This window comes from Desmodus rotundus, chromosome 4 (genome assembly GCF_022682495.2).
Source record: "Desmodus rotundus isolate HL8 chromosome 4, HLdesRot8A.1, whole genome shotgun sequence".
NCBI classification, from domain to species: domain Eukaryota; kingdom Metazoa; phylum Chordata; class Mammalia; order Chiroptera; family Phyllostomidae; genus Desmodus; species Desmodus rotundus.
This window is the reverse complement of record NC_071390.1, coordinates 95,091,739-95,118,414: the sequence shown is the minus strand read 5'-3', so window position 1 is coordinate 95,118,414 and position 26,676 is coordinate 95,091,739. Positions and strand designations below refer to the sequence as shown.

General features: G+C 40.5%; 1 protein-coding gene and 1 non-coding gene across 3 annotated transcripts in view; both read left to right on the top strand.

Annotated features, from left to right (window-relative positions):
• The first annotated feature begins 8,135 nt into the window (after window positions 1–8,135).
• Window positions 8,136–26,676, top strand: part of PPP3CA (protein phosphatase 3 catalytic subunit alpha) — a 305,211-nt gene continuing 286,670 nt past the window's right edge. For both annotated transcript variants that reach the window (XM_024574958.4, XM_045183657.3), the window contains exon 1: window positions 8,136–8,967. In XM_024574958.4, the coding sequence (XP_024430726.3) occupies window positions 8,910–8,967 (58 nt within the window). In that variant the 5' untranslated portion in view covers window positions 8,136–8,909. The remainder of the gene's footprint in view (window positions 8,968–26,676) is intronic.
• LOC112317879 (U1 spliceosomal RNA) lies at window positions 13,506–13,669 on the top strand. The gene has a single exon (XR_002976142.2). It is a non-coding gene; the product is annotated as a U1 spliceosomal RNA (small nuclear RNA).

Sequence of the window (26,676 nt, the reverse complement as noted above, 5' to 3'; positions counted from 1 at the left end):
TCACTTAGTATAATATTTTCCAGGCCCATTCAAACTGTTACAAAAGGTAAGATTCCCTTCTTTTTTATGGCTGAGTAGTATTCCACTGTGTAAATGTAGCACAGCTTTTTTTGAGAGCTTGTTTGGAGGTTCTAGCAGGGGAGCATAGCTATTCATATACCCTTGACTGAAGGGCTGTCCTTTCCTGTAGCTATGAAAGTCGTCCTCTTCGACCGAGCATGCAGCTTCCAGAGGGATGCACATGGACTGGTGAAAGAGGGAAAGGATACCCACCTAGCCAGTTAGATCAGCTGAATCAACCCTGGTGATCAAGGAGGTAGCAAATGTCACAGCCAGATTGCCTTCACATTCTGTAACAGCTTTTCTATCCAGTCATCTCCTGATGGGCACTTGGGCTGCTTCAAAATCTTGGCTATTGTAAATAATACTACAATGAACACAGGGGTGCATGTATTCTTTTGGATTAGTGTTTCCAGTATCTTTGGACAAATTCCCAGAAGCAGAATTGCTAGGTCATAAGGCAATTCCATTTTTAATTTTTGGCGGTGACTCCATAATGTTCTCCACAGTGGCGGCACCAGTCTGCATTCCCACCAACAGTGCACCAGCTTTTTTTTCCCTCCACATTCTCATCAGTACATGTCTGTTGATTTATTGATGAGAGCCATTCTGACAGGTGTTGAGATGATACCTCATTGTGGTTTTAATTTGCATTTTTCTGATGATTAGTGACATTGAGCACCTTTTCATATGTCTCTTGGCCATCTGTATGTCCTCTTTGGAGAAGTGTCTATTCAGGCCTTTTGCCTATTTATTTAATTGGATTGTTTGGGGTTTTTTGGTGTTGAGTTTTATAAGTTCTTTATAAATTTTGAATAATAACCCCAATCAACCTGTATCAGTGAATATGTTCTCTCATTCGGTGGGTTGTCTTTTAATTTCGTTGATAGTTTCCTTTGCTATATAAAATGTTTGCAGTTTGATGTAGTCCTATTTGTTTATTTTCTCTTTTGTACCCCCTGCCCAAGGAGATATCAGGAAAAGACATCACTATGAGAAATGTCTGAGATTTTATTGCCTATGTTTTCTGCTAGGATTTTTATGGTTTTGAGTTTAACATTTAAGTCTTTAATCTAATTTTTTTTGTATCTGTGTATGGTATAAGAAAGTGGTCAGTTTCATTTTTTTTGCATGTATCTGTCCAATATACCCAACACCATTTATTGAATAAAGTATATTTACTATATTGTACATTTTTGCCTCATTTGTCAAATGTTGATTGAATGTAAAAGCATGGGTTTATTTCTGGGCTCTATTCTGTTCCATTGATCTATATGCCTGTTTTTGTACTAAAACCATGCTGTTTTGTTTACTGTGGCCTTATAGTGTAGTTTGATATCAGGTAGCATGATTCCTCCAATTTTATGCTTCTTTCTCAAGATTTCTGTGGCTATTTGGGTCTTCTGTGGTTCCATATACATTATTGAAATTTTTGTTCTAAATCTGTGAAATATGCCATTGTTATATTGAGAGGAATTGCATTGAGTCTATAGATTGTCTTGGGTAGTTTGGGCATTTTAATGATGTTAATTTTTCTTCAACATGAACACAGTATATGTTTCCATATTTGTATTTTCTTTAATTTCTTTCTTCAGTGTCTTATAATTTTGTGAGTACAGATCTTTTATATCTTTTGTTAAATTAATTCCTAGGTATTTTATTCTTTTTTAAGCAAGTGTGAATGGATTTTTTTCTTTAGTTTCTTCTTCTAATAGTTCATTATTGAACTATTACAATATAAAAATGCAACTGATTCTGGATATTTACTTTGTATCCTGCTTACTTTACTAAATTCATTTATCCCTGCTAGTAGTTTTTTGGTGGAACCTTTAGTGTTTTCTATATACACTGTCATGTCATCTGCAAAATAGTGAAAGTTTTACTTCTTCTTTTCCAACTTGGTTGCATTTTATTTTTTCTTGTCTGATTGCAATGACAAGGACTGCCAGTGCTCTATTGAATAAGAGAGGTGAAAGCAGACATCCCTGTTTTGTTCCTGATCTTAAGGGAAATGCTTGTAGTTTTTGCCTTGAGTAGATGTGGGCTGTGTGTTTGTCACATGTGACCTTTATTACATTGAGGTATATTCCCTCTATTCCCACTTTGCTGAGAGTTTTTTATCATAAATGGGTGCTGGATTTTATCAGATGCTTTTTCTGCATCTATTGATATGATCAAGTGATTTTTATCCCTCATTTTGTTTAGGTAATACATCATGTTTATTGATTTGTGGCTATTATACCAACCTTGCATCCCTGGAAAAAATCCCACTTAATTATGGTGTATAATCTTTTTAATGTATTGTTGGATCCAGTTTGCTAATATTTTGTTGAGGATTTTAACATCTATGTTCATCAGGGATATTAACCCATAATTTTCTTTCATTGAAGTATCTTTTTCTGGTTTTGGAATTAGAATAATGCTGGCCTTATATAATGAGCTTAGAAAAGTCTTCTCTCCTCTTGAACTTTTTGGAATAGTTTGAGGAGGAGAGGTATTAGTTCTTTGAATATTTGATACAATTTGCCTGTGAAGCCATCTGGTCCGGGACTTTTGTTTGCTAGGTATTTTTTGATTATTGCTTAAGTCTCACTAGTTGTAATCTGTGTATTCAGATTCTCTGATTTTTTCTGATTTAGTTTTGGAAAACTGTATGTTTCTAGGAATTTATCCATTTTGTCCAGAGTGTTCAATTTGTTGTCATGCAGTTGTTTGTAATATTTCCTTACATGTACATGGAAATACAACTAACTTGAGTGCAAGATTCTTTTCTAATAATAGAATATTTTTTTCAAAGGCATGAATTTTCAATCAATAATGGGCAAAATTTACCTCCAGTAAAGGTAAATTTCTGCCAGCTTTAATGAGTGAAACTCATTTCTAACTATTATAGTGATTTTATACATGCAAATGTGCTTTTAAAGGGCTCGACAATTTTTCTCCTAAATTGATTTACGAGGCCTCCCACAATTGGGTAATACCTTTAGTTTGATTACTAAACCTTTTGCTGTTATTGTTGAAGTTGTTCTGAAAATACTTCAGATGTAGACCTCAGCATTTTGGGTCATATATTCTGAAATTCTGACTTTAGAAAAGCCAGAATATAAAAAGTTTTACAGTATGAATATTTCTTGGATTTTCAATGTAATAGCATACACATATAGCTATTCTAAATGTAAGCTTTTATGATTTGGCATCATTACTCTATTTATAATTTTAAAATTAATAATAAAGTTACAATTCATGTTATCTAGAAGAAAAGACTAATAAGGTTTTCTCCAGTGTCTATATATGTAATATATAGAAATGCATATATAAGAAATATTGAATATTACATTATCTCTGAGAGCAAGGACTGTGGAACTTAGCCTAGTGCCTCACACACTGGCTGCAGATACGTTTTTAAAATTCATTCAGTAAAATTTGTTGAGCACTCTACTCTGTGCCTAGAAGTAAAATATGAGATGAAGATACACATATAAATAAAATATGTTTATTAAATTCAAGTAAATAATGATCACTCAGTCGTCAAATTTTATGTAAAATATTTCATCTCCACATTAAACTTAACACACAATTCCGTAAGCTATAGTTTGGTTCCCAATGGAAAAAGTAAAATTTATTCTTGATTACATTGGGTATAACATTTTTATGTTCTTTGAGAAATAACTTTTCTAAATGAGTAAAATTGCCCTCTGGGGAAAAAAGGTTCAACAAAATTTCAAGAGCAACCCAAAGATAAACAAAAGCTCTTTTAGTTTAAACCTCCAATAATAAAATCTGTGGTGACTAATATATTTCATAAAGCCTCCATTGTAAATAGGGTAGAACTTGACATGTTAGAAATGAATGTCAGGGGAATGAACTCTAAGACAATAAGTCAAATTCTTATATACATTGATGGGCCCACTAGGATTGGCTGTCTAGTCTGCAGGTTCTTCAGCACTAGGCTCCACCAGCTCAGGTGAGAATAGGTCAGACACGCTGTCTACTGCCAACTACTCAGAACAAAGGGCATTCTTCAGACAGTCAAAACCAGCAGTTATTATTCAACCCTTTTTAAAAAAAGATTTTTACTTTTTTTTTTGAGAGAGAGAGGGGAAGGGAGGGAGAAAGAGTGGGATAGAAATGTCTGTGTGCAAGAGAACATCCAACATCGGTTGATTGTCTTTGGCATGCCCCCAGCAGGGACCTGGCTCTGAACCAGGAATTGAACCCCAACCCACAGAGCCACACCAGTCAGGGCTATTATTCAACTCTTAATATCAAAATGATAGCAATGTCATCCAAGAACCAAAATAAAATTCAAAATTTCAAAAGCAGGTTTTTCTCAAAACAAGATATAAAATACAGTATCTTTAGTTCTTTTCTTAAAAAAAATATGCCTCTAGATGTAGTAGAGCACTTACAAACAAACTAAAACATTGCTTCTTTATTATGACTTGCCCCCAAGTAGATCAGCTGTGACTTGGAGCATTGGAATGCATAGATGATGCAAATCCTCAATATTTTCTTTTTTATTCACACATATTTATCCTTATAATTAGTTGTGAAGTCAATAGTGAAATTAGTTTGTGTTCTTCAATAGTGAGAGGAAGTTGCACCTTACATCTTAAGTTTCTAAATTTTTGCAAAGTTATGTGAAACATTCTTGTATAACAAGACTTTGAGGTCCTCGAATGAAAGGACAAAAGGTTTGAATCCTCACTCCATACATTTATGCGTCATCTAGCATGGAACCTTGTACAGAACAGGTGTGAAAAACACAACTGGTAAATGATTAATTCATTTACAAGAAGTCAAAATTTGTTGCTCATGTGTTAAAAGAAATAGGAAGAGTTTTAGTCTGGTAGTTCTATTACAGAATAATTCTGAATTTTACTTTTGAACTAACATTTTAAATAACTTCAGTTATTTGGTAATACCAGCAACCTTAACAAACACCCCCAAATTTCAATGGAACACAGTAAATGTTTATTTCTTCACTGCAAGTCTAATGCAGATTTTCCTAGTAGGTGGGCAGCATTTCTCTATGTGGTAATTCAGGCAGTTAGCTCTTTTCACTTGGCATTATGCTTTCCCCTGGGCCCTAGAAGTCTCAGCATTCAGCTAAAGTTCAGGAACCCATAGGATGGAGAACGTATATATGCTGCTTAGCTGTTTTAGCCTGAAAATAATGAAATACTCTGGCCCACAGTTCATTGACCAGAACGTGTCACATGGACTCACTTAGGTGCAAATGGGAGCAGGCTAGGAAATGGTATTCCTACCTGGGCAGATGCTTCCCAGAGACAAATATACAAAAGAAAGGGAAATACAATTTTTGTAATAGAAAGCAAGTTGTTTTTGCCAAGGTTTTTTTCTTCTTCTTCTTCATTTCTGTTTCTTTATAAGCAAAGGACATTGTTAGTGAGCATCCAGGAAATGCCTGAAAATGTATATTTCAAGTAAAAGGTAATCTTATGCAAGTGTAATGTAATTATAGTGAGCTTGGGCAGTCTAACAAAATTTTAAAAATGGCAGTAGCAGATAGTAGGACATGTGAAAAGAATATTGCATAACAAAGATTTGGCTATTTCAGCAGGCCAGGTATGAGGACATAACCAGTTCCCAATTAACACGTTGTTGTCTAGTTTTCAAACTAGACCCTTGGAGTAGGGTCCAGTTTTGCTTAGAAGACATGCCTGTGTTGCAGCCATGTGGAACCACACACTTGTATTGTAGTTACCTGATGATAATGCGTTGTAAAGTGATTATGATTCATAACCTTTTTTCCCACACATACCTCAGCTAGGAGGTGTCTTAGACTTGTAGCGGACTGAAGGGTGTGCCTCCAAGGTGTGCCTTTACTTTCTATCTGTATCATGCAAGTTTTATATGGTGCTGACATTTTAAGCATTCTGATCTTGGTTCAAAGGTATTTTTCCTTAACCTGAAAACTGAGTCCAAAAACGGGTGGAAACGGCGTCTCTATTTTCAACCTTGGGAGGGAACATCATCATGGTCTCAGAAGTGAGCATCCCTGGTCATGGTTTCCTGGTCTTTCCTCAAACAGGCCCTCTTCCTCACCCACAGGTCTTAGCATCCCTGACTGGCTTTGTGCCATCTGGCCAGGGACCAGCTTCTTAAATCTGCCTTAACAACTAGCTCTGCCCATGCTCACCAGGCGTTCTCAAAACCCCTTCCTGAGATGATACAGTGGCTTCTCAGAGCTCACATTTTTGATAGTTCTATTGGACTCTAGCTTTTATTGAGGGCAAGGACCATCTGCACCCCCCACCCCTCCCACACACATAAACTACCACAGTGCCTGGCTTATAAAAGAACAATTCATATTTATTGAATGTACTGTCTGTTTAATTACCACTCACTACACTCACTATCTTGGGTTCTGAATTGGGCAGTAGAATCTTGGGAGTCAGTGGTAGCCTCCCTGAACCAGTGGGACACACCCTACATGATCTCCTTTCAGGCTGGGAGGCCCCTTCAAAGGCTCACCTGCCTTCTACAGTAAGTTCCTACTTTTTTTAGGCCAAACTGTTCAAGTCATAGTCCAGCACCATCAGTCAATTCCTAAAACTTATTTGCAAGTTTGAGCTTTAATGTAATCCCTGTCCCCCAAAACACTCCTGGCTCTATTTCCTAGCTTCTTAAATCTTTTATTAGGCCTTTTACTAGGCGTATGATCCCCTGCAGGAAATAGGAAAAAGTTGATATTGAAGGCATTTGGAAATAAAACAGGAAGGATGGAGGGTGAGAAATTTATTTAGTTCTCTTCATTATTCCAAAAGAAACTCCAGCCTCCTTGCCAGTCCTTGGTGCTGACTGAGGTCTGAGAGAGGGGCTGTGCAGAGGGAGAGCCACTCTTCTTTCTGTGGAATGGCAGGTAGGCCAGAAATGGGCCTTTAGGCCACCACCACCCTTTGCTCTGTGCCTTGAATTCTCTTTATTCTTTTTCCAACTGGAGGGACCAGTGTGTGGATCCTCATAGGGCTTCAAGGCCCTGTAAGTACCGGTAGCATCAACTGGTGCCTGAAAACTGGAAAGAGCTAGGAAGGGAGGTGTGTCACGAGCACCCAACCAGAAGCTCGGTGTTCGAACATGGAAAAGGCGACCCTCTCCCGTGTTTCCCCGCCCCCTCATTTCTCCCTGGAGATCCACAGGGTCTCAGAGTGCCCTGGTGACTCAGAGATGTCCAGGATCCTTTGGACTCCAGTCCCCAAACCTTCTTGCATAGCCCGCTCCCGCGCCTGGTAGCGCTCCGCACTTTCCACCACGTTCCCGGCCCACAACGCTCCGGAGCAGACCCTTCCTCGGAAAGTATGGAGACCAGGGTAGGAAACAGTAAGCACCACACCGCCCGCGAAAAAGGCCCAATAGCTACAACAACTCTACACCCATCACAAGCAGAGCCCGGTTCCCCAAGGTAGGTTGTTTATTCGTCAACGTTTTGGCGATCCTCCCTGGACAGCTGCAGCAGCGACAGCAACTGTGGCTCGGGCCGCGGAACTCCCCGCGCTCTTCCTTCCTCCGCCCTTTCTTGGTCTGCTCTCACCACACCCCTTCCCTCCTCTCTTTGCCTCCACCCTTCTCGCCCTCCTGCCGGCCACGCACACACTCGGAGACACCCTCTGCACTTGGCTACTCACACTGAGGGTAACCCAGCCAACAAGGCACGGTTACCGAAGCGGCGCGGGGGTGTGTGCGGGGTCCAGAGGCGGAAGCCAAAGGGGGCCATGGTGGCCTGGTAGAGCCCCTCTCCTCCCAGCCGCGACCCCTGCCCACTCTCCTTCCGTAAGACGGGTTTGCCTGCAACAGTGACACCTGAGCAGGGACTGGGCGGCGGAGGCGCCAAGCCCGCTGGACTAGCAGCTGGGAGAAAACAGAGAGGGGGGCGGGTCCGCGAGGAGGAGCGGGAGGCGGGCGGAACCCGGGGCTGCCACCTGACAAGTGACAGGTGCGCCAGCCAATAAGCGCCCGCAGCTCAGACGTCGGCGGGCAGCCGGAGGCGGGCTCGGCGGGGAGGTGGAGACTGACCTGGCGCTGGAGGCGGGGGCCGGGAGGAGGAAGGGGAGGAGGCGGAGGGGGAGGCGGGCGCGGTGGCGGCGGCTGTGGCAGCGGCGGAGGAGGAGGAGGGTAGCTTACGCCTGGGACTGTGTCTGCCGAGCTCCGCGGCTCTGCCTGTGTGAGTGAAGGAGTGGTGCGGGGAGGCAGAGGCGAGCGGCGGCGGGACATCTCCGGCGGCCGCGGACCTGCGGCGGCGCTCCGTGTGGGGAAGCAGCGGCAGCAGCAGGGGCAGCGGCGGCGGCAGCGGCAGAAGCAACGGCGGGCGCCTCTCCGCCGCCGGGGACGCCGAGGCGCGGTTGGTGGCACTGACAGCGGCGGCCCTGCCTCTCCTCCCTCGCCCCCGGCCCTCCCCTTGTGATCGGTCTTAATCCCGGCAGTGTGCGCGCGTGGGGCTCCATTCCGCCGTGCCTGGTCTCTGTGCCAGGGTGGGTGCTCGTGTGTGCGCTTCTCCTCCCCATCCCCCTTCCCCAAGAATAAAAGAAGAACCTAGAGGCGTGCTTGGGAAATAAATAAATAACAACCACACACGCGTGCCCGGAGCAGAGTCGGCGGGACTGGCGGTGGCGGCGGAGGAGGAGTGAAGGCGGCGGAGGAGGAGGAGGAGGAAGAGGGACACGCGGAGAAGGCAGTAACTTTAAAGCCAGCTCAGAAACCAGATCTCCAACTGAGCGGTTTGCAGCGCGGCGGCGGCGGCGGCGGCGCTGAGTGTCTGGCCCGCCGGTCCGGTCGGGGTGAGCAGTAGGACGGACGAACAGCGCGTCGCTGTCCCCCGGCGGCTGGAGATGTCCGAGCCCAAGGCAATTGATCCCAAGTTGTCGACGACCGACAGGGTGGTAAAAGGTAAGCGGCTCCTCGCGGTCGCCCGGGTGCACCGTGTGCCGCAAGCACCCGGGCGGCTGGCCTCCCCTCCCCCGCCCCGGGTTCTCTCCCGGCTCCTGCCACAGACCTTCTAGGATATTGTGCAACCCTCGTCCCCCTTTCTCGGGCGCCCTTCCCCCACCTCCCACCCAACCTCACTTGGGGATTTTGTATTTTCGGGGGCGTCGGTTGGCAAATGGCTGAGCCTTGGGGAGGCGGCTGCGGGGGTGGCGGTGGCGGGAGGGGGCGCCGGGGGGGTGGTTGGTGGCAGGGTGTAGCTGCTGTGACAGAAATAGGAAGTGGGTGGCTGTTCACTGGCTTGCATGGGATCGGGTTTATGGTTTTCTTTTGCACAGGAAGGGGTGATTTATGGCTTTTAAAAAATTAATATGGCATTTTTATGTGGCCGTGGCTTTCCACCGACTGCCGGGCTCGGGCAGGGTTCTCTCCGCGCTCCATTGCAGCAATTCCTTCCGCGCTCCCTCCCCCTCCCCCTGGAAGGGCCTGCACAGGACTCGCGAGAGAGCGGGAGAGCTGGTGGGAGCCCGGCGGTGCCTACCGCGCGGGGCGGGGGCGGCCTCAGGCCGTGGGGGGTGTCCGAGGGGATGCGCGGGGGCGCTGGAGGCTGGGAACGACCCTAGAGCCCTGCCGCCGCCGCCCCGGGATTCCCCTGCAGGCCCTCGAGAAAGGAGGACTCGAAAAGCAGTTCTCCAACCTCCCTCGCCCCCTCCAGCCTTTCCCCATGGACCTGTCATTGCTCTTGAACGATTCTCCTCTGGAGCACACCTCCCCAGGGGTGAACTCGCCTCGCTCTGTTTCTCCGTGCCTCTGTCACCCCCTGTCACCCCGTTTAATGGGCTATTTGATTATCCCACAGCCCTACATTTTATACTCTTGGTGAGGATGGCTCTGGGTTTTTTGGCAAAGAAGCTGGGATGCACGGAGTGAGGAAGGGGAGAGGCAGTGGTCTCTATTGCACAGGGGAATCCGCCGTCCCTGTATTCCGTGGTGGAGTGGGGGAGGAACCATCCTAGGAATCCTGGAAGGATGAGGCAACAGAGCAGATCCGCCAGGATTAAGTAGTATCCATAATTCCCGGGGTCAGAATGCAGAGCAAAGCAGGGTTGGGCGTGGGCTAGGCGCAGAGCAGGCCTCTGAAATTGAAAACAACACTGGCTGGTGGTGTGTGTGTGAGTGTGTGTGTGTGAGTGTGTGTGTGTGTGTGGTGTAAAGCAGAGATAGGATCTTATGTGGCCAGAGCTTGCAAGTAGAGTGCAAGGCAGTAAAGTCATTTGCATCATGAGCCCTTTGGTGAAGTAACCCAGCAGCCTAAGGACTGTGATAACAGAAGTCATTGGGGCTTCAATACTGTTCATTGCTCCATTCAGGTTTACTCAGTTTTTGAAGTTTTGTCTGTGTATTCTCTTGAAGATGGGGGAAATTGTGGTCTCCTTTAATAAGAAAAATAGAATAAAATATCTCTTGTTTTGGTTTTATTGGAATCATTCCTACTTTAGAGCAGTATTCATAAACCCATCAAAATGAGGAAATATCTGCAAAAATGACTGGAAATAGGACTACAGATGCACAGCTATTTCTGCAGGCATGGATTCTCCTGTAAATAGTCAGCTCAACTTCATTCAAAAGAACTGTTTGTATTAAGGCTTTTTGTTGACACTTAAAGATAATTAAGACGTTCGGCTAAAATATCAGAGGATAACAGATATCTCCCCAATGTGTGAAGTTTAGTTATAACTCCAATCTGTATATTAAGATTATCTGTTTCCAAAATAATGTAAAGCTTGCAATTCAAATGATAGCAGTGAATGGGTCAGCAATTAAAAAAAACCACGTGCACACATGTAAGATTACATTCCCTGTTTTAAATTACAAGCTGTGGATTCTAAATGTACATGTAAAATTGTCATGAAGTGAAGAAATGTAAAAATGATTGTTGATACATTTAGGCTTGTTGCCTTTGCCAGTTAATGTGAAAGAGTCCATTCAACCATTCCATGGCTGTTTTGTCTTTTTTTTTCAATGCTATATTATGTATATTGTTATAAATGGAGCTTTCCATTGTAAGTACACACATCAACCCATAATTCCAAAAATTGTGTTTACATATTATTGCATAACTAAAATGCAAATGTGGGTAACAGACTCAAAATAGGAAAAGTTAACTTTACATTTGTTTTGATAGGGCTCTGGATGTGGAATTCTGAGTGTGAAATTAATTTATAGAAAAAAGTTTTTTTGGTGAATCCTGATTTTTAAGATGGACACACCACCACTATTTCTCTTATGCTTTCTTTCCATTGTTGTCTTAAAAGGCGTTATCAAATGTTGGATTCAATATTTTGTCATACATCCGGTTTTTATGATTGATTATATGAGATGATAATCAATTTTGATGATCAGTATATTATGAAATAGCAGTTCTCCTTGAATATGTATACACATGCTTAGTGAGTACAAAGTACATGTATAATGAATGGAAAACATTACCAAACAATTTTTATATTAATAAAAATGAGAGTTCACAAAACCATGACTTCACTCTAAATTTTGCTAGAACTTCATCTCAGTGCTCTAAAATTGGCTTATTCTTTAATGCAGGAAAGGGATTATCCTTGAGGAAATTTCTGTACTCCCTAAGCTTTCTCTCCTTTTACCAAGTATAGTTAGAGGTATTTGCTTACAAACAGAAATAAGAGGTATTTGGATTATTAGTACCATGGCATGCCATGGTGTTTGTTTACAGTTTCCTTCAGGAGTGTGCTCTGGTTTTTGTTGTATAACAAATTGCTACTTACTTACAAATAAAGCTGTGTTTGTGGTTGTGTTGTAGTAATGTGACTTTCTTGACGTACTTCCAGAATGCAACTTTAGAAAGGTAGGTTGAGTTTAAGTTTCAACTAATTTTTTCCGGTTTGCAGCACCTTCCGGAGTATGTTCAGAGACCCTGATCATTTTCCAAGCCTCAGAAATGAAAGGAAATGAATGGCAGCATTGGAGATGAAAAGCATTCATTTAGATTATCTCAGGAAAAGTTACTTCATTTAGCAAAACTAGCGCTGTTTCATTTTGACTGTTCTTGGATAAAAACAATGGAAAGTATAAAAATTCAGAGAAAACATTTTCATAATGCCATTTGTAGGAAATCAGAATAATTTGATCCATTGTTTTACATTTTTTTTTAAAAAGAAACATTGCATAATATAAAGCCAAAGATGGAGGGCAGTAAGTAGAAGACTAACTACTCCCCTCTTCCCCCTCCCCCCAACATACCCAATAGCTTGGTTTTCTCTGCAGTGATGTTCCACAGGCCTTTTTCCTAACTTTGGCTTCTCTTCATTTCTCCCTGCCTGCTCCTGCCTTTAAATCCCTAGTGGCTGTAGAACTTTGCTACATGACAGTTAGATACTTGGAGGAAATTAAACTGTGTGTGATGAGTGAGTGCACTCCCTTGTTCCATCTCTTGCCCTTCGCTCCCTTCCCATTTTCAGATATTTTGTGGTGGTTCTTGTACCCTCACCTGAGCTGTTTCTAATGGTAGAAATTCCAGATACCCTGGCAGGTTGTTGAGGGGTGAATCCCTGGGAAGAGTTTTAGGAAATTTATCAAAACTCAAGGTAGGGCACTTTTGTGCTCTGTGTCAGGTTGCTTTTGCCTGGGGAAAAGGGAGCTTGTTTTACTGTGTATCGTCACCTATATACTTTTAGTGTAGACAAAGGATATGTAGGGAAGTTCTGGAAATATATCTAAGATCATATAAGCAAGAAAATGGTAGCTAAGTAAAATACTAAGTAAATAAGGATTCAAGCCACCAGTTTTCTAGCTGAATGAGACTGGTAACACTACTTAAAAAGAAAACAGAAATATGTCATTTCTTTGCAGTTGTCAAGAAGACCTTATTGTGAATTTATTTTACTGATTTTGTTACCGTAGGCTGAGTTATTTTATATATCTGGGTCTCCATTTGAGTAGAGTAAAACCTCATTAATTCAGGGTTGTTAATTGAAACTTACTATGATTAAATGTCTGGTGGCTGAAGATTACATAAGCAGTCGATATGAAGAAAGGGGTCTGCTAATCTAATTATACTATAAACAACACGATTTGGGCATGGTTAATATACTTGATACCACATTCTTTTCAGGACTTAGTGAATAGCATGCAAATTAATGTTGTTAACTACAAATCAGATCGATCCATTCATTACTATAAAGTAAATATAACACAAGTGCATTGTTTTCAAAACATTCTGTAAACTTAAGGCTTAAGGCAACAGTTGAGACTGGGATTCTGGGAAATTCCAATGATTCTAAAGAGTCATCAATTAGAAGAACTAACATTTAAAAAATAATAGTTTTTGGAAATTGTGGGGAAGAAACGTAGTTCTTTAAATGAGCGATCTATTTTAAGATAGCCAGTTAAAATATGAAAAAGAAACACCTTAGAAACTAGTTAGAGATTTATTCTAACATTTGTTTATATTAGTTTAAAAATAGGCTTTTATAGTTACTTGGCAGGGGAGATACCTTGGTCACGAAGGTGGTTTTCCCAGGGCGAGGCTTATCCCTTGCACTCAGGATGTGCCGACCCCTGCGATTTCCCCCAGTGTCGGAAACTCGACTGCATGATCTGTGGTAGTGGGGGACTGTGTTTGCGCTCTCCCCTGAAGAAAAAAAAATAAGCTTTTAAAAATCTATTTCTCTGTTTTTATTTGTAATTTTAGAGATGAAAAATGATATATTGTACATTATAACTTTTAAAATGGCCTCGTAATGCTTTTCCTTATTTATTTGTTGTGTTAGCTATGTATAAAGTTGAAACTAATTATGAAGCCAAATACAGAATCCAGTTATAGTGACCTCATTGGAAAACAGCATTTTTCTAGACATACTGTCTTTTTAGCAGAGCCAGTTAAATAGCCTTTTTGAAAATTTTGTGAAGATATTGGACATTTCCAGGACATTAAAGAATGATAATGATTCATAATATGGAACTTTGATAAATGCTAAAAAATCATTTTGTTGGTTTTTTCAGCAATGTTTTGGGTAGCATTCTCTTGCTATTCAAGAGGGATATAGTGAGATTTTCAATAACAATTTTATGTAATTCCATTGATATATATATTATAATGTCACTGGCTACTTTCCTCATATATAAAAGGGCAATAATTGTACTCACCATCACTTGTGAGAATCAGAAGATCATCAAGTGGGATTTGAGAACCTAAATGGTTACATTTGGGCCACTTGCCTGGGGATGGCAAGTCAGTCACTGCTGACACAGAGTTACACGTGACAATGTGCTAATGTATTTTCAGGGTCATTCGTGAATAGGCAGACCATTAATGTTAAAATCCATGAATAGCTTGGGTCTACAACAGTATGTGGTGACACTTGTTTTATAGTCGAAATGGAGACAGAATAGCTAGAAGGGTTGGTCACAGGTGGGACTAGATGGTAGGCAAGTGAAGCAAATTCTTTAGCAGAGGTGGCTCTCTGGAAAAATCTTTTTGTAACTGTCACTCCTTTAGGTATATTTAAGATACCACTTTTTGTGTGTGTGTGTGTGTGAATTTTGCTTTACTGAACTACTAGCTATATATGTAAAATATTTTTATTATGAGAAGAAACTTATATCTCTGTGTTTAGCAGAAATATAAATTCTGAAGATAAATGTTATAACCTGGTTTGATCTTTGAGGTTTACTAAAGGAAAACTGTTAAGCATTGTCTTCTACTCAGGTAAATATATACACAGAAGTAGAAATAGCATACTCTCCTTATAAGGAGTTGCTACTTACTATAATTTTGAAGGGTATTACTGTAAGCCTTTGTCATTATCTATAGTGACCCACATTGCTACTCTGGCTTGAGGATTTTGTTAATTTCTAGCAAAAGTTAAAGCGAAAATTTTAGCCAGTGCTTCTTAAACATTCTACTTTATTTATTTATTTAGAGGAAGGAGGCTGCAGAGAGAAAGAGAAAGAAAAAAACATTGATTTGTGGTTCCATTTATTTATGCATTCATTGGTTGATTCTTGTATGTGCCCTGAACAGGGATTGAACTCACCACTTGGTGTATTGGAATGATGCTCTAACCAACTGAGCTACCTACCCAGTGAGGACTCCACTCCTTTTTAAAAATAGTCATGAGGTGGGAATGATGTAAGCACTGAAACAGAATTTCAGTTTTTAAATTAAGTCTTTAGAAATCTTGACATTTTCAGCCCATTTTATTCTGTAATATTTTCATCTCCTATATTCATTGACAAGCCATCAGTTATATAAGAAGTCAAACAAAACATTTCATATCCCAACATAGTTAGGTGTTCTGCGTAATGTCTTAAATAGATGAGTTATCAACCTGATATTTAAGACATGTTGCTAGGAGCTCTAATTCATTTTATAAACGTACACTCAGGTAGCTGAAGTCTTAGATATTAAAAAAATACAAACCCTGTCTGAAGAAGTAGTAATCACTTATTAAAATGTTGCATTTTTGGAATTAGATGGACTCTTATTGAGACCATCATAGAAAGGAATAGAATTTTGTGGAGTTTTTGCTTTTTATGCCCCTAATCCATGCTTTTGCCTCACAGCAAACATATATTATGACTATTTTAAAACATGGTCTACCTGACTTTCTATGAACTGTCTCTTGCAACTGGAAATTGTGCACACGCCCGCTAAGAGCAAAACAAGCAAGTGGATATCAGAGATTTATGTTAATAGCTGCCTTCAGATGATGACATACCACCTCCAGTGTGTCAATTTCAGGTGCTTTCTCCAATTATGAAACTAGAGGAATGATGGTTGGTGTTCAAAGAGAAGGTTTTATTTGAGCTAAATTAAAAAAAATTCCATCAGATGTAAGATTCAAATATTTGGAGTCTCTTAAATTAACTGTACAGCCCAGTTTTTTGTTTTTGAGGGGAGGAGCTACTACTTCTGATACAAAATGTTCAGTTGCGTCTATGTAACATTAGAATGTTTTAGAATGTCAGTGTCTAATCTATGTCTCCCAGGTTGCTGCATATACTTGGAAGTTACAGAATTTTTGTTAACATGCATATTCAAAATTTTCATTTGGAAAATAGGGTCATTGAACCAGTGGTGCCAGCTCAGTGCCTTACCATGCACTGGATACATTCTTACCGAGTGATCTGGCATTGCAGTCTTCTCATGTGCCCCCTGAAGCAGTAAGTGGAGAAGAACTATGTTTATTTTGAGGGTATTAAGTTGTGACTCTTTGTGAATGGTTCTGTGCGGTGACTGTCTGGTTAACTGCTTCCTTCTCCAGTCACATTGGGGGATGGAGTATGAGAGGGAAACATCAGAAAGGTGGCACAGTTAGATGGAGAGTGGTGGTGGTATTTGGTCATTGAGACTGGCTTTGTGCCAGCTGGATCTCAAGGGCTTTTCCGCTTAGCATATTAGCTTCAACCTTAAAGCTTTCTTTCAGTTTTGTTGTATTTTCCCTTAGGTTGATCAGTTTTTGACAAGTGGAAAAGATAGGTTAGTCACTCACTCAGTGTTTGATTTATTGGGTGACTAACGTATTTTAATTATTGTCCATACTTGGACTTGAAGAGAAAATGACCTGGCAAATTTCATGAAAAAAACCCCAAACCAAAACAAATAAAATCCTCTTTCTTTGTTTACATCTCAGTTTATCGTTGTCTGTACTGTTTTTGTAATCTAGAAATGCAGCCTTGACCAACATAACCTCCTGGTCCCCCCAAAACATCATTGGATGATACCCAGTGGGAAGATACATGGGCTAAGAGGAGTTAAAAAAAAAAGTGGCACCAATTTTGCTGACTCCTTATATCGCCTAAGTGGACTTTAAGCCATCTTGACATTGGTTTTTAAACATTTTGTAAGCTATTCCATTTTATTAAATTAAAAGCCCAATATGTTTTCTTAAAATAATGGAACCTGAGTCAGGACTTCAAGTTTGTGTTGTTGTTGTTATTACTGCTTTTTACAAAGGAATTACAAGTTTTTTTTATTATTAAACCTGACATTGTTGCTCTGTTATGCATATTTAATGCTAATAAATTAAAGTACACAAATATGTTCTCTGTGTGAGTCTGATTATTTGCATGATAACAATTTCCATTATTTAATTCTCATTCAGGCAGTTCAAATGTCACCTTCTCTGGGACTCATATCTTGATATCTTCAATTGTAGTAAAGGGACTCAGTTTCTCAGAGAAGATATCTTGAATAGAGCAGTTGCTGTGACGGTTTACCTGTTTGCCTGTCCTCCCCATTAAGGGGCGAGCCTAGGAGAGTGGTTCCATTTATCTTTTTATCTTCAGCCCTGCAGAGTGCCAACTAAGGAATAGGCATTTGATACATGGTTGTTAAATAAAAAGAGGGATTTAAATTTCTCAACTACAGGGTTCTTTCCTAGTTTGAAATTTTGTGGAATTTAAATCATGGGCAGATCACAAACACCTGATGAGTTTCCTGACTTGTAACTGCCAATTCTGTAGAAGGGTTTTTTCATATGAGTTTTGACGTGCTTTGTTTCATTAACTGGAATTGTTTTTTGCCCAATAGCCAGCCTGCAGAAGCATATCTAGCAGGAGTGGCTTACTCAGGAAGTGCTTGGTTTTCAGTGGGTAAGTGTCAGTCAAAGGGTGTATGGGCCAATCTTTTCAAAGGTGGGCAATGGTTTTTTTTCCTCAGGAAGACTTGTGATGATACCAGGTTTGGGGTTAGCTTTTGTGACAAGCATCTGAGAGGCCCAGATTGAATTTCACAATTATATAGCTTGCTTAGAAAAAATGTGCGAATGCAAAAGAATAAGAGTTAATACATCTGGGAATCAGAACAGAGATGTAAAACATACTGCAGGCCCAGATATGAGGATGTGTGTGTAATACGAATAAAAATGTTGAGGCCCATGGCATGAGTACAGGCTGCTTGTGAGTCAGGTCCCTGGATGGAGTATCTACCTGGTGAATGAATGGTTTGAGAAAAGCCAGACCTGGGATGATATCAACAGGGAGGCAGTTTGGTGAGGCACCTGCTGTCAGTCCTATTCTCACAGAGGACCATTGCCCAGTCTGCACTGGCCCAGACTTGGTCATATGGCCCCCCATTAAAGCAGGCCATCCAGGGCTTTCCAAGCTCTGGTTTATGGGCCAGTATTTAATCTGTCACCGTAGTGCAGAGATACTTTCCTTTCAAGGAAATAAAGGCTAGGGAGAGTCTAGTTTCCTACATAAAATCATCTTACTGTCAGTTTCTGATAACTTGCATTCAGCAGTCTGGAGGGAATCTCTCTGTAGCCCTGACCTATGGTCAGGATTCTACTTGAGTACTCTGTCTCATTCCACATGAACTAGAAAAGCTGGTGAAAAATTTGGAGTATGTCAAAAAAAAAAAAAATGAACCCCATCCCCAAGTGATAAAAGGACTTTAAATTGCAACAACTGAAAGATTAATGTCTTAAAAACAAAAGGTTGAGTGGTGATGTAACTGGATTTCAAGTATTAAGTCTCTTTTCACAGTGGATTACACCTAGATGTCCATCACCACTATCAACTGAATAAGGAAGATCACTATTTGGACGCATCAAGGATTTAGGTGATTTTTTAATCAGTCAAAGACATGTAACACTGGCATGAATTGTGGGCATCTTCTGAATGGAGAGAATAAATGATCCTCATTTATTTGGGTAGTAAATGTGATCTTAATCTAAAATCATGACATTTTGAAGCTGGAAGAAACCTTGGAAATGTATCTCCACATCTGGGCTGGGGTCGGTCCTCCAGTTCTGTACTGGGGAGAGGAATACTGAGGGAATGGGGATACCGAGGGAATGTTTCATTTCTTAATGCTTGCTCATGTCTCAGCCTAAGCAAAACAAATAAATGAAACTCTTAGAATTGGAAGGTGAACCAGAAGTCTAGCTCAGCCCCTACCCAGTGTGGAATTTCTATCCGTCTTCCTGATGGATGGTAATCCTATTGCTGTGTGAACACATTTATTGGGAAGAAGCTCCCACTTCCTAAGACTTCCTGCTTTATCCTGGCCTTTTCTGTTTGTCAGAATGTTTCTTCATGCTTGACCTTCATCTGATGTTCTAAAGTACACATTTATTGTGCCTACCATTGCCCTATAGAGTTCCATAAAATGAGCTTTGTGTCCTCCACAAGAAAGCTTTTTGGATAGTAACGACAGCTTTTATGTTTTCAAATCTTCTAGCTAGTCCCCAAATGGCATGATTTCTGGGTCATTTGCCATCCTAGTAGCCTTCCTTTAACGCCATGTCACATTGTTGGGGTCTCTTGAAAATGGAGAAGTGAGCAAGGGTTATCTTGGCTTGCCTTCTTCTGTGGAACCTTTAGCACCTTGGCCTTGGGTGCTTCAGTACTCTTGCTTTGCCATTCTGTGTCCTTGTGCTAACCTTTAAACTTCTTGGAACTCAAGTCCGTCACTGGTGGGCCCAATCTAGAATTCTTTCCATGATGTCCTTTGGTTGAATGAGGACTGTCACTGTGTGATACTTTTAACTCTTCATATCCTTCCTATGGCAATTCTCTTCAATTGTATTTTCTCCAGTTCCTCTATAGCTTTAAGGTGTCAAATACTTCATCTGCTTTATATGTAGGAGCTTTCCAGAAAACCTGGATAGCTGATGCATTTTAACAGTGATTTTCTTGAGCAGTTGCTTTAATTTTTCTTGCCTTTATTTGTAAGACAGGCAAATAATAAAGACAGCATGCTCGCATGACACCATGGTGGTGGTGGCAGGATAATTGAGGGCAGGCCAGTCCTTTGTTTGCTTTTCAAATCACACCACGAAGGCTGCTCAGCATCCCTCTTGACCAGAGCTGAACCTGCGTCTTCTGCCTGTTCTTACTTCTGGCACCCAGTCTTTGAAGGTTGTTGATAAACAGCTCCTAAGGCCATTGAATTTGGCTAACCCAGTGAGTTCAGCTGTAATTTGATAACAAGCTTAAGTTTCACCGAGGCCTAAAAGAGGTCAGTGGCTTCCAACTGTGGTGTCACAACACATTTCTGTGTTACACTCAGCTGTGAGGCATTAACAGCTACTGATAACAATGTACAGAAGTTTGCAAATGACTTATTTTAAAATGTCTATGTGTAAACTGGGGTGGATTCAAATTTACCCATAAAATTTTACTTTCGCTTGCATTCTCATGCAAGTTTCTCATGCAGGAGAGAAAGGAATGGAGTTGCAGCTGTCATGGTGGGCATTTTGCATTACTTGTAGTCTTCTTGATCTCTCCCATATGCCCTTAATAATAGCGGAAATTATACATTCTTGTAATCTGTGCCAGTGTTTGCCTTACTCCCGTGAGCATTTTGAGGATAGCTTATTAGAATCTGGATTCACTCATGCTAGAGTTTTGTGCAAGTGATTATCACGTGATGTGCATCTTGATGGGAAAAAAAGGCTGAGACTTAAGACTGGAGAATACGCTTGTGCCAGTGAGATTGGTGGGTTGAAGAGGTCATGAGACACGTGAAGTGAGCACCTCTGGGAAGTTTCAAAGTACCCATGACACCTTCTGCTCTCAAACATCTTCCAGGGGCCATGCCCGAAATTCCATGGTTAATTTTTTATTCAGGATAAGATTGGCCACCTTTGATAGAAGTTTCTAAATAAAGTAAATGACCTTTAAAAAATAATTCAGTGTAAATTACCACAGCTTTTTTATCCAGTCATATACTGATGGGTGCTTGGACTGCTTCCAGATCTTGGCTATTGTAAGTAGTGCTACATTGGTCATAGGGCTGCATGTATTCTTTCTAATTAGTGTTTTGAGGTTCTTTGGATATAGTCCCAGAAGTGGAATCACTGGGTTGTGAGGCACTTCCATTTCTAATTTTTTCCGGTAGCTCCATACTGCTTTCTATGTGGCTGCACCAGTCTGCATTCCCACCAACATTGCATGAGGGTTTCCTTTCTCCACATCCTTGCCCACGCTTGTTGGTTGATTTATTGACCATAGCCATTCTGACAGATGTGAGATGGTATCTCATTGTGATGTTAATGTGCATTTCTCTGATGACTAGTGGCATTGAGCACCTTTTCATATAGCTGTTGGCCATCTGTATGTCTTCTTTGGAGAAGTGACTATTCAGGTCCTTTGCCCATTTTTAATTGGATTGTTTGCTTTTTTGGTGTGGAGTTTTATGTTTCTTATAAAATGTACGTATTAAGCCCTTATCAGATGTATTGGCTAATATGTTCTCCCATTCAGTAGCTTGTCTTTTCATTTTGTCGATGGTTTCCTTTGCTGTGCAAAAACTTTTTGGTTTGATGTAGTTCTGTTTCTTTATTTTTATTTCTTTTTGTTTCCATTGCTAGAGGAGATGTCAGAAAAAATACTGCCACGAGAAAATGTCCCAAGATTTTATTGCCTGTGGGTTTTTCTTTTTTCTTTTTTCTTTTTTTTTTAGTTTTGTGGTTTCAGGTCTTAAGTTTAAGTCTCTAATCCATCTCAAGGTTATTCCTGTGTATGACATAAGAAGGTGGTCTAGTTTCATTTTTCTACAGATATCTGTCCAATTTTCCCTATCTGAAGAAAACCAAAACACTTACTGGAAAGAATATATTCACCCCATGTTCATTGCAGCATTATTTACAATAGCCAAGATCTAGAAAGAGCCCAAGTGCCCATCAGTAGGTGAGTGGATAAAAAAGCTGTGGTACGTTTACACATGGAATACTACTACTCAGCCATAAAAAAGATGGAAATCTTACCTTTTGTGACAGCATGGATAGACCTGGAGAATATTATGCTAAGTGAAATAAGTCAGAGAAAGACAAGTACCATATGATTTCACTCATATGTGGAGTCTAATGAACAAAATAAACTAACAAACAGAGTAGAAACAGACTCATAGATACAGAGAACAGACTGACAGCCGTCAGAGAGGAAGGGGGTTGGGGGCTGGGTGAAAAAGGGGAAAGGATTAAGCGAAGGAAAAAAAACCCTCATAGACACAGACAACAGTATGGTGATTACCAGAGGGAAAGGGGGTGGGGGAGGTAGGAGAGATCATAGGGGGCACAAATGCTTATACAAGGAGACTTGACTTTGCATGGTGAACACACAATTCAATATACAGATGATGTTTTATAAAATTGTATACCTGAAACCTACATAATTTTATTAACCAATATTACCTAATATATTAAGTAAAAAAATTTTAGTGAACTGGCTAAATGAAAAATTACTTGAGGACATTTTTTTAAAATTAGATTTTAGAGAGAGTGGAAGGGAGAGAGGAAGGGAGGGAGACACATTGATGTGAGAGAGAAACATTGATTGTTTGCCTTCCATAAGCTCCCTAACTGGGGATTGAACCTGTGACCTGGGTAGGTGCCCTGACTGGGAATGGAAACCACAATCTCTTGGTTATGCTATGACACACCAACCAACTGAGCCACACCAACAGGGCCGACTGAGTTTTTCATTTTTCCTTTGGGTAGAAGTGTGTCCAGGAAAAATCTGTATTTCAGGAGCATTTTTGAGACTGAACTTTGGTGTCACTTTTAAAATCCATACCCCATGCCTCTTACAAATTTACTCAGTTTTCTATACTTCTACCCTCAAGTATGACATATTGTAATATTCCAATTGGTAAGTGGATTGAATAATCTATCATTGAGATAAAATGGTTGTTGAAAAATATTATTTCCTTCATTTATCTGCCATTTATCCTTCCATTCTCTTCATGAACACATCAGAGTTTTCCTGCCAACTACTTGCCTGGCTCTGTGCTGTGTTTGGGGGCTTCAAATGAAAAAGGCGCTCTCTAAAGATTGTTGTCCAGCGTGGGGGGTGAAAGAAAACCACAATATAAGTTATAATTAGTTTAATAGCACAAGGTGCAACATGCTGGGGAGTGCAGAAAAGGGAATAAGTAACTGTCTTCATAGACTTTCATTATTTTTTGTGAAAGTAGGTGGAACCAATGTTACTTTTTCTGTGTGATATACATATATACCTATATACATATATACATACACACACATGCTCATATAAACATACACACACAAGGTCTTTCTGGAAAAAGTCCAGCCATCATTAATCTGAGAATGGTTTGCATGACATCGATGCAACCTGGCAGCCAAGGAGAGTGGACTGGAATGCACGTGCATGAACAATGATGACTTCACTGTACTAGTCAGTGGGGGCGGTAGATGCTGTTGAGTGAGCGTGTGTGCTGTGTGGTCCTCAATTCAAAATGACTGAGATAGTAGAGCACAAATCTGCACCAAATTTTGTGTTAAGCTTGAACATTCCTCTGTGTGGAAACTACCATATTTTTCGGACTATAAGATGCATATTTCCCCCCTTAAATTTGGGAGGAAAATGGGGGTGCGTCTTACAGTCTGAATGTAGCTTACCTGACTCGCTGGGGGCGGGGGGAGGCGGCAGTGGAGCAGGTTTTTTTGTTTTCCTATTTTCCTCCTCTAAAACCTAGGTGTGTCTTACAGTCTGGTGCGTCTTATAGTCTGAAAAATACGCTATTTGGATGATTCAGGAGGCCAAGGCTATGGGCAACTGGTGATTGGCAGCTTCATCACGATGATGGTGCCTGCTCATGCATCATGTCTTGTTCACAGTTTTTGATGAAACATCAAATCACCCAGATGACTCAGCCCCCCTACAGCCCAGATTTATTTAGTGCTTGTGCCTTCTGGCTTTTCCCAAAACTAAAATCACCTTTGAAAGGAAAGAGATTTCAGAGCATTGATGAAATTCAGGAGAATACGAAGAGGCAGCTGATGGTGATTGGGAGAATTGTGTGAGATCCCAAGGCGCCTACTTTGAAGGGGACTGAGGCGTCATTGTCCTATGTACAATGTTTCTTGTTTCTCCAATAAAGTCTCAATTTTTCTTATTACATGGATGGGTACCTTCTGGACTCGGTGTATATGTGTGTGTGTATATATATATATTTGGGATGTGGGCTTATTTTTAAATGAAGGTGGAATAAAAAGTGCAAAAGAAGAGATGGGCATTTTTATCTGAAATTCTGTGGTTATTATAATTCATCTGTGAGGTATATAGAATCAGGTATATAGAATCAATTATGTACTCTTGAAGGTGGAAGTGACTCTAAAAGTCAGCCAGTTTAACTAGCTTCCAGACATGTTAAATAGGTAACAAGCTTTCCTCTGCCCCTGCCCCCTAGTAATCCAGAGTCAGCATGATATTATGGAAAGAACGTTGGTTTACAGTTTGGCAAAACTTGCATTTAAATCCTGCTCTCTCCTTGTGCCAGCTAAGTGTTCATGGGAAGTCATGTAGCCACCCTGAACCCACTTTTCTCACTGAAAAGTGGAAATGATCATTAGTGGTATCATTGCAAGGTTCTTGTAACCATGAGAGTGTTAACCATGAGATTGTTAACCACGACAGTGCCCCAAAAGGGCCTTCTATCATGTTAGGTGTTGTTATTTTATTGTTGGGCATCTCTTTGGAAAGTGCAGCTTTCTGCTTCTACAGGTAACCTGCATTAAAGTATAATACTCCCTCATCCTATACAGACAAATTCCATTACAGTTTGGGGACCTCCGTCATTCCTCTCAGACAGTGTGGCAAAAGTCACCAGTGACTGTCTATTTACTGGTTTCTATATTTGACATGAAGGGCTTCCTCTTTGTTCTTGAAACATTGTCCTCATTGACTTTCTTGGATTTCCTCTTTTTCTGATTTTTTTTTTTCTGTTTTGACAGCTCCTCTTGATTGAGTCCTAAATGTTGGTGTTCATTTATCCCTTTACAAGTTCCTCCAGGTAACTTTATCTCCCTCTACTCAGAGGATTGACTGTTTCTTATAGGCCAATGATAAACACATCTGTATTTGCAACCCAGTCTTTTTTCGTAGAGGTTTCTCTCAAACCTTGTATACAACAGTTGCTGTGGGTAGGTATGGACGGGCTAAAGTGGGGAATTTGTTCTCCTGTGTGTCCTGTCGTGGGTGATGTTGCCACCACTCACAAAGTTGATTAGACCAGCTCAGTTCAGGACTTTTAAGTATTTGACCGAGTGCTGCAGTGGCTGCCCAGTATCAGTCTCTGCTTTCAAACTTGTTCCCTCTCATACCACAATTTCCCTATATTGTCACTAAAGTGATACTTTAAAAGTGAACATCTGATTTACGCTAATCCCATATTTGGTGGTTGATCATTTTTTCCCCCACCGATTTGTGGGAACTCTATATATAATGGAATTCAATCCTTATTGCATGATTTTTGAAAATATTTATAATATAGCATACTTTACATTGTACTGAATTAAGTCTCTAATTTATTACAATATACATTCTTAAGGGCAGGGGGAACATTTTTTTTTATTCATGTGTGCATTCTGAATGCTTATCTGCATTTGCTGTGTATAAAGTCAGTTGAACCAATGATACCTCCTATGGCTTTGTGTTTGCTTTACTGCTGTGTGGAACACTCTTGCTTCTTATTGTGTCCTCTTCTGTGTAAGACTTATCTGATCCCCTCAGGCACAGCTGTCTGCAGTTCTCCACATACTTGGTACACACAGTTTGCAACAAAATGTTCTCTTTAGCTGTGAAGTCATCCAGGGCGAGGGCTCATCTGCTTCATGCTCCCAAGCACGATGCCTGACACATAGTTAATCATGTTACCTCCACTCCCCATCCCCCCACCAGCATCAAATAAGTTGACTGTAAAATATATAGCTGTTCATCACAAAAGTATAATGATATTAGTACTTGCTTCCCCCCCAGTATATACTTTTTATCAATGTAGCCCAAATTGAATTGCTTTTCCTAGTACCCTTGATATATGGAATACCTAATCTCATCCCCCTCACCAGGAATTTTCATGTAAACCTATAAGCCAGGTCTCCTTCACTCTGGATTTTGCAATTATTTTATACAATTCTAGGCACAAAATTTTGAAGTAATACATTCTGATTTAATCATGTTTACCAAGTTTTCTGGTTCTAGGCTTATTTAGCTCTTTTGTTTAAACATCTGGATTTTTTCTCTCTTCTTCTTAGTTATTTGCTCCAATTTATGTCCTTATGAGATCTGCCTAGGCCTTCACCTAAGCTTGGCAACCAAATGAATTTTTGGAGCCAGTCAGTCTGGATGAGGGGGTTTATAAGTCTTTAGTTTAGGTTCTGCGTACGTAACATGGGAAAATAACTCTACCTGTGTTAATAAGAAGCTGGTGGCTTCTATAGAAAGAAGGGGAGGTACTTCAGTAATTGTCCTTAATCTTTTCCTTACATAATTAATGTATTTTTCAATAGCTGGACTTTGGAATGAAAAATTTAAAAAAAAAGAGTCTAATGGTTTTGCCTACTCTGAGATTATTTTAAATTTTGTCATTTCAGGGACTGGAAAAATAGTTTTTTTAGGAATAATGATTAGAGAGTTGGTGTGTTTATTACTGGCATATGTTTGGGACTATGTTAGTTCACACAATTATATTTGAGGGGAATAGTGTTAATTTGTGGGCTACTTTCCTTCTCTGTCGGATCTTGCTCAAAGTAAATAAGTAATAAAGTGCCTTTATATATTTTTTGAGCTTTCTGTTCTAAAAATTTTAATGACATTAATATGTATGCCTTGCACATACACTAGCTAATGTTATCCTTCCAATAAGTCTGTGGCTAGGGGAGATTCAGCACC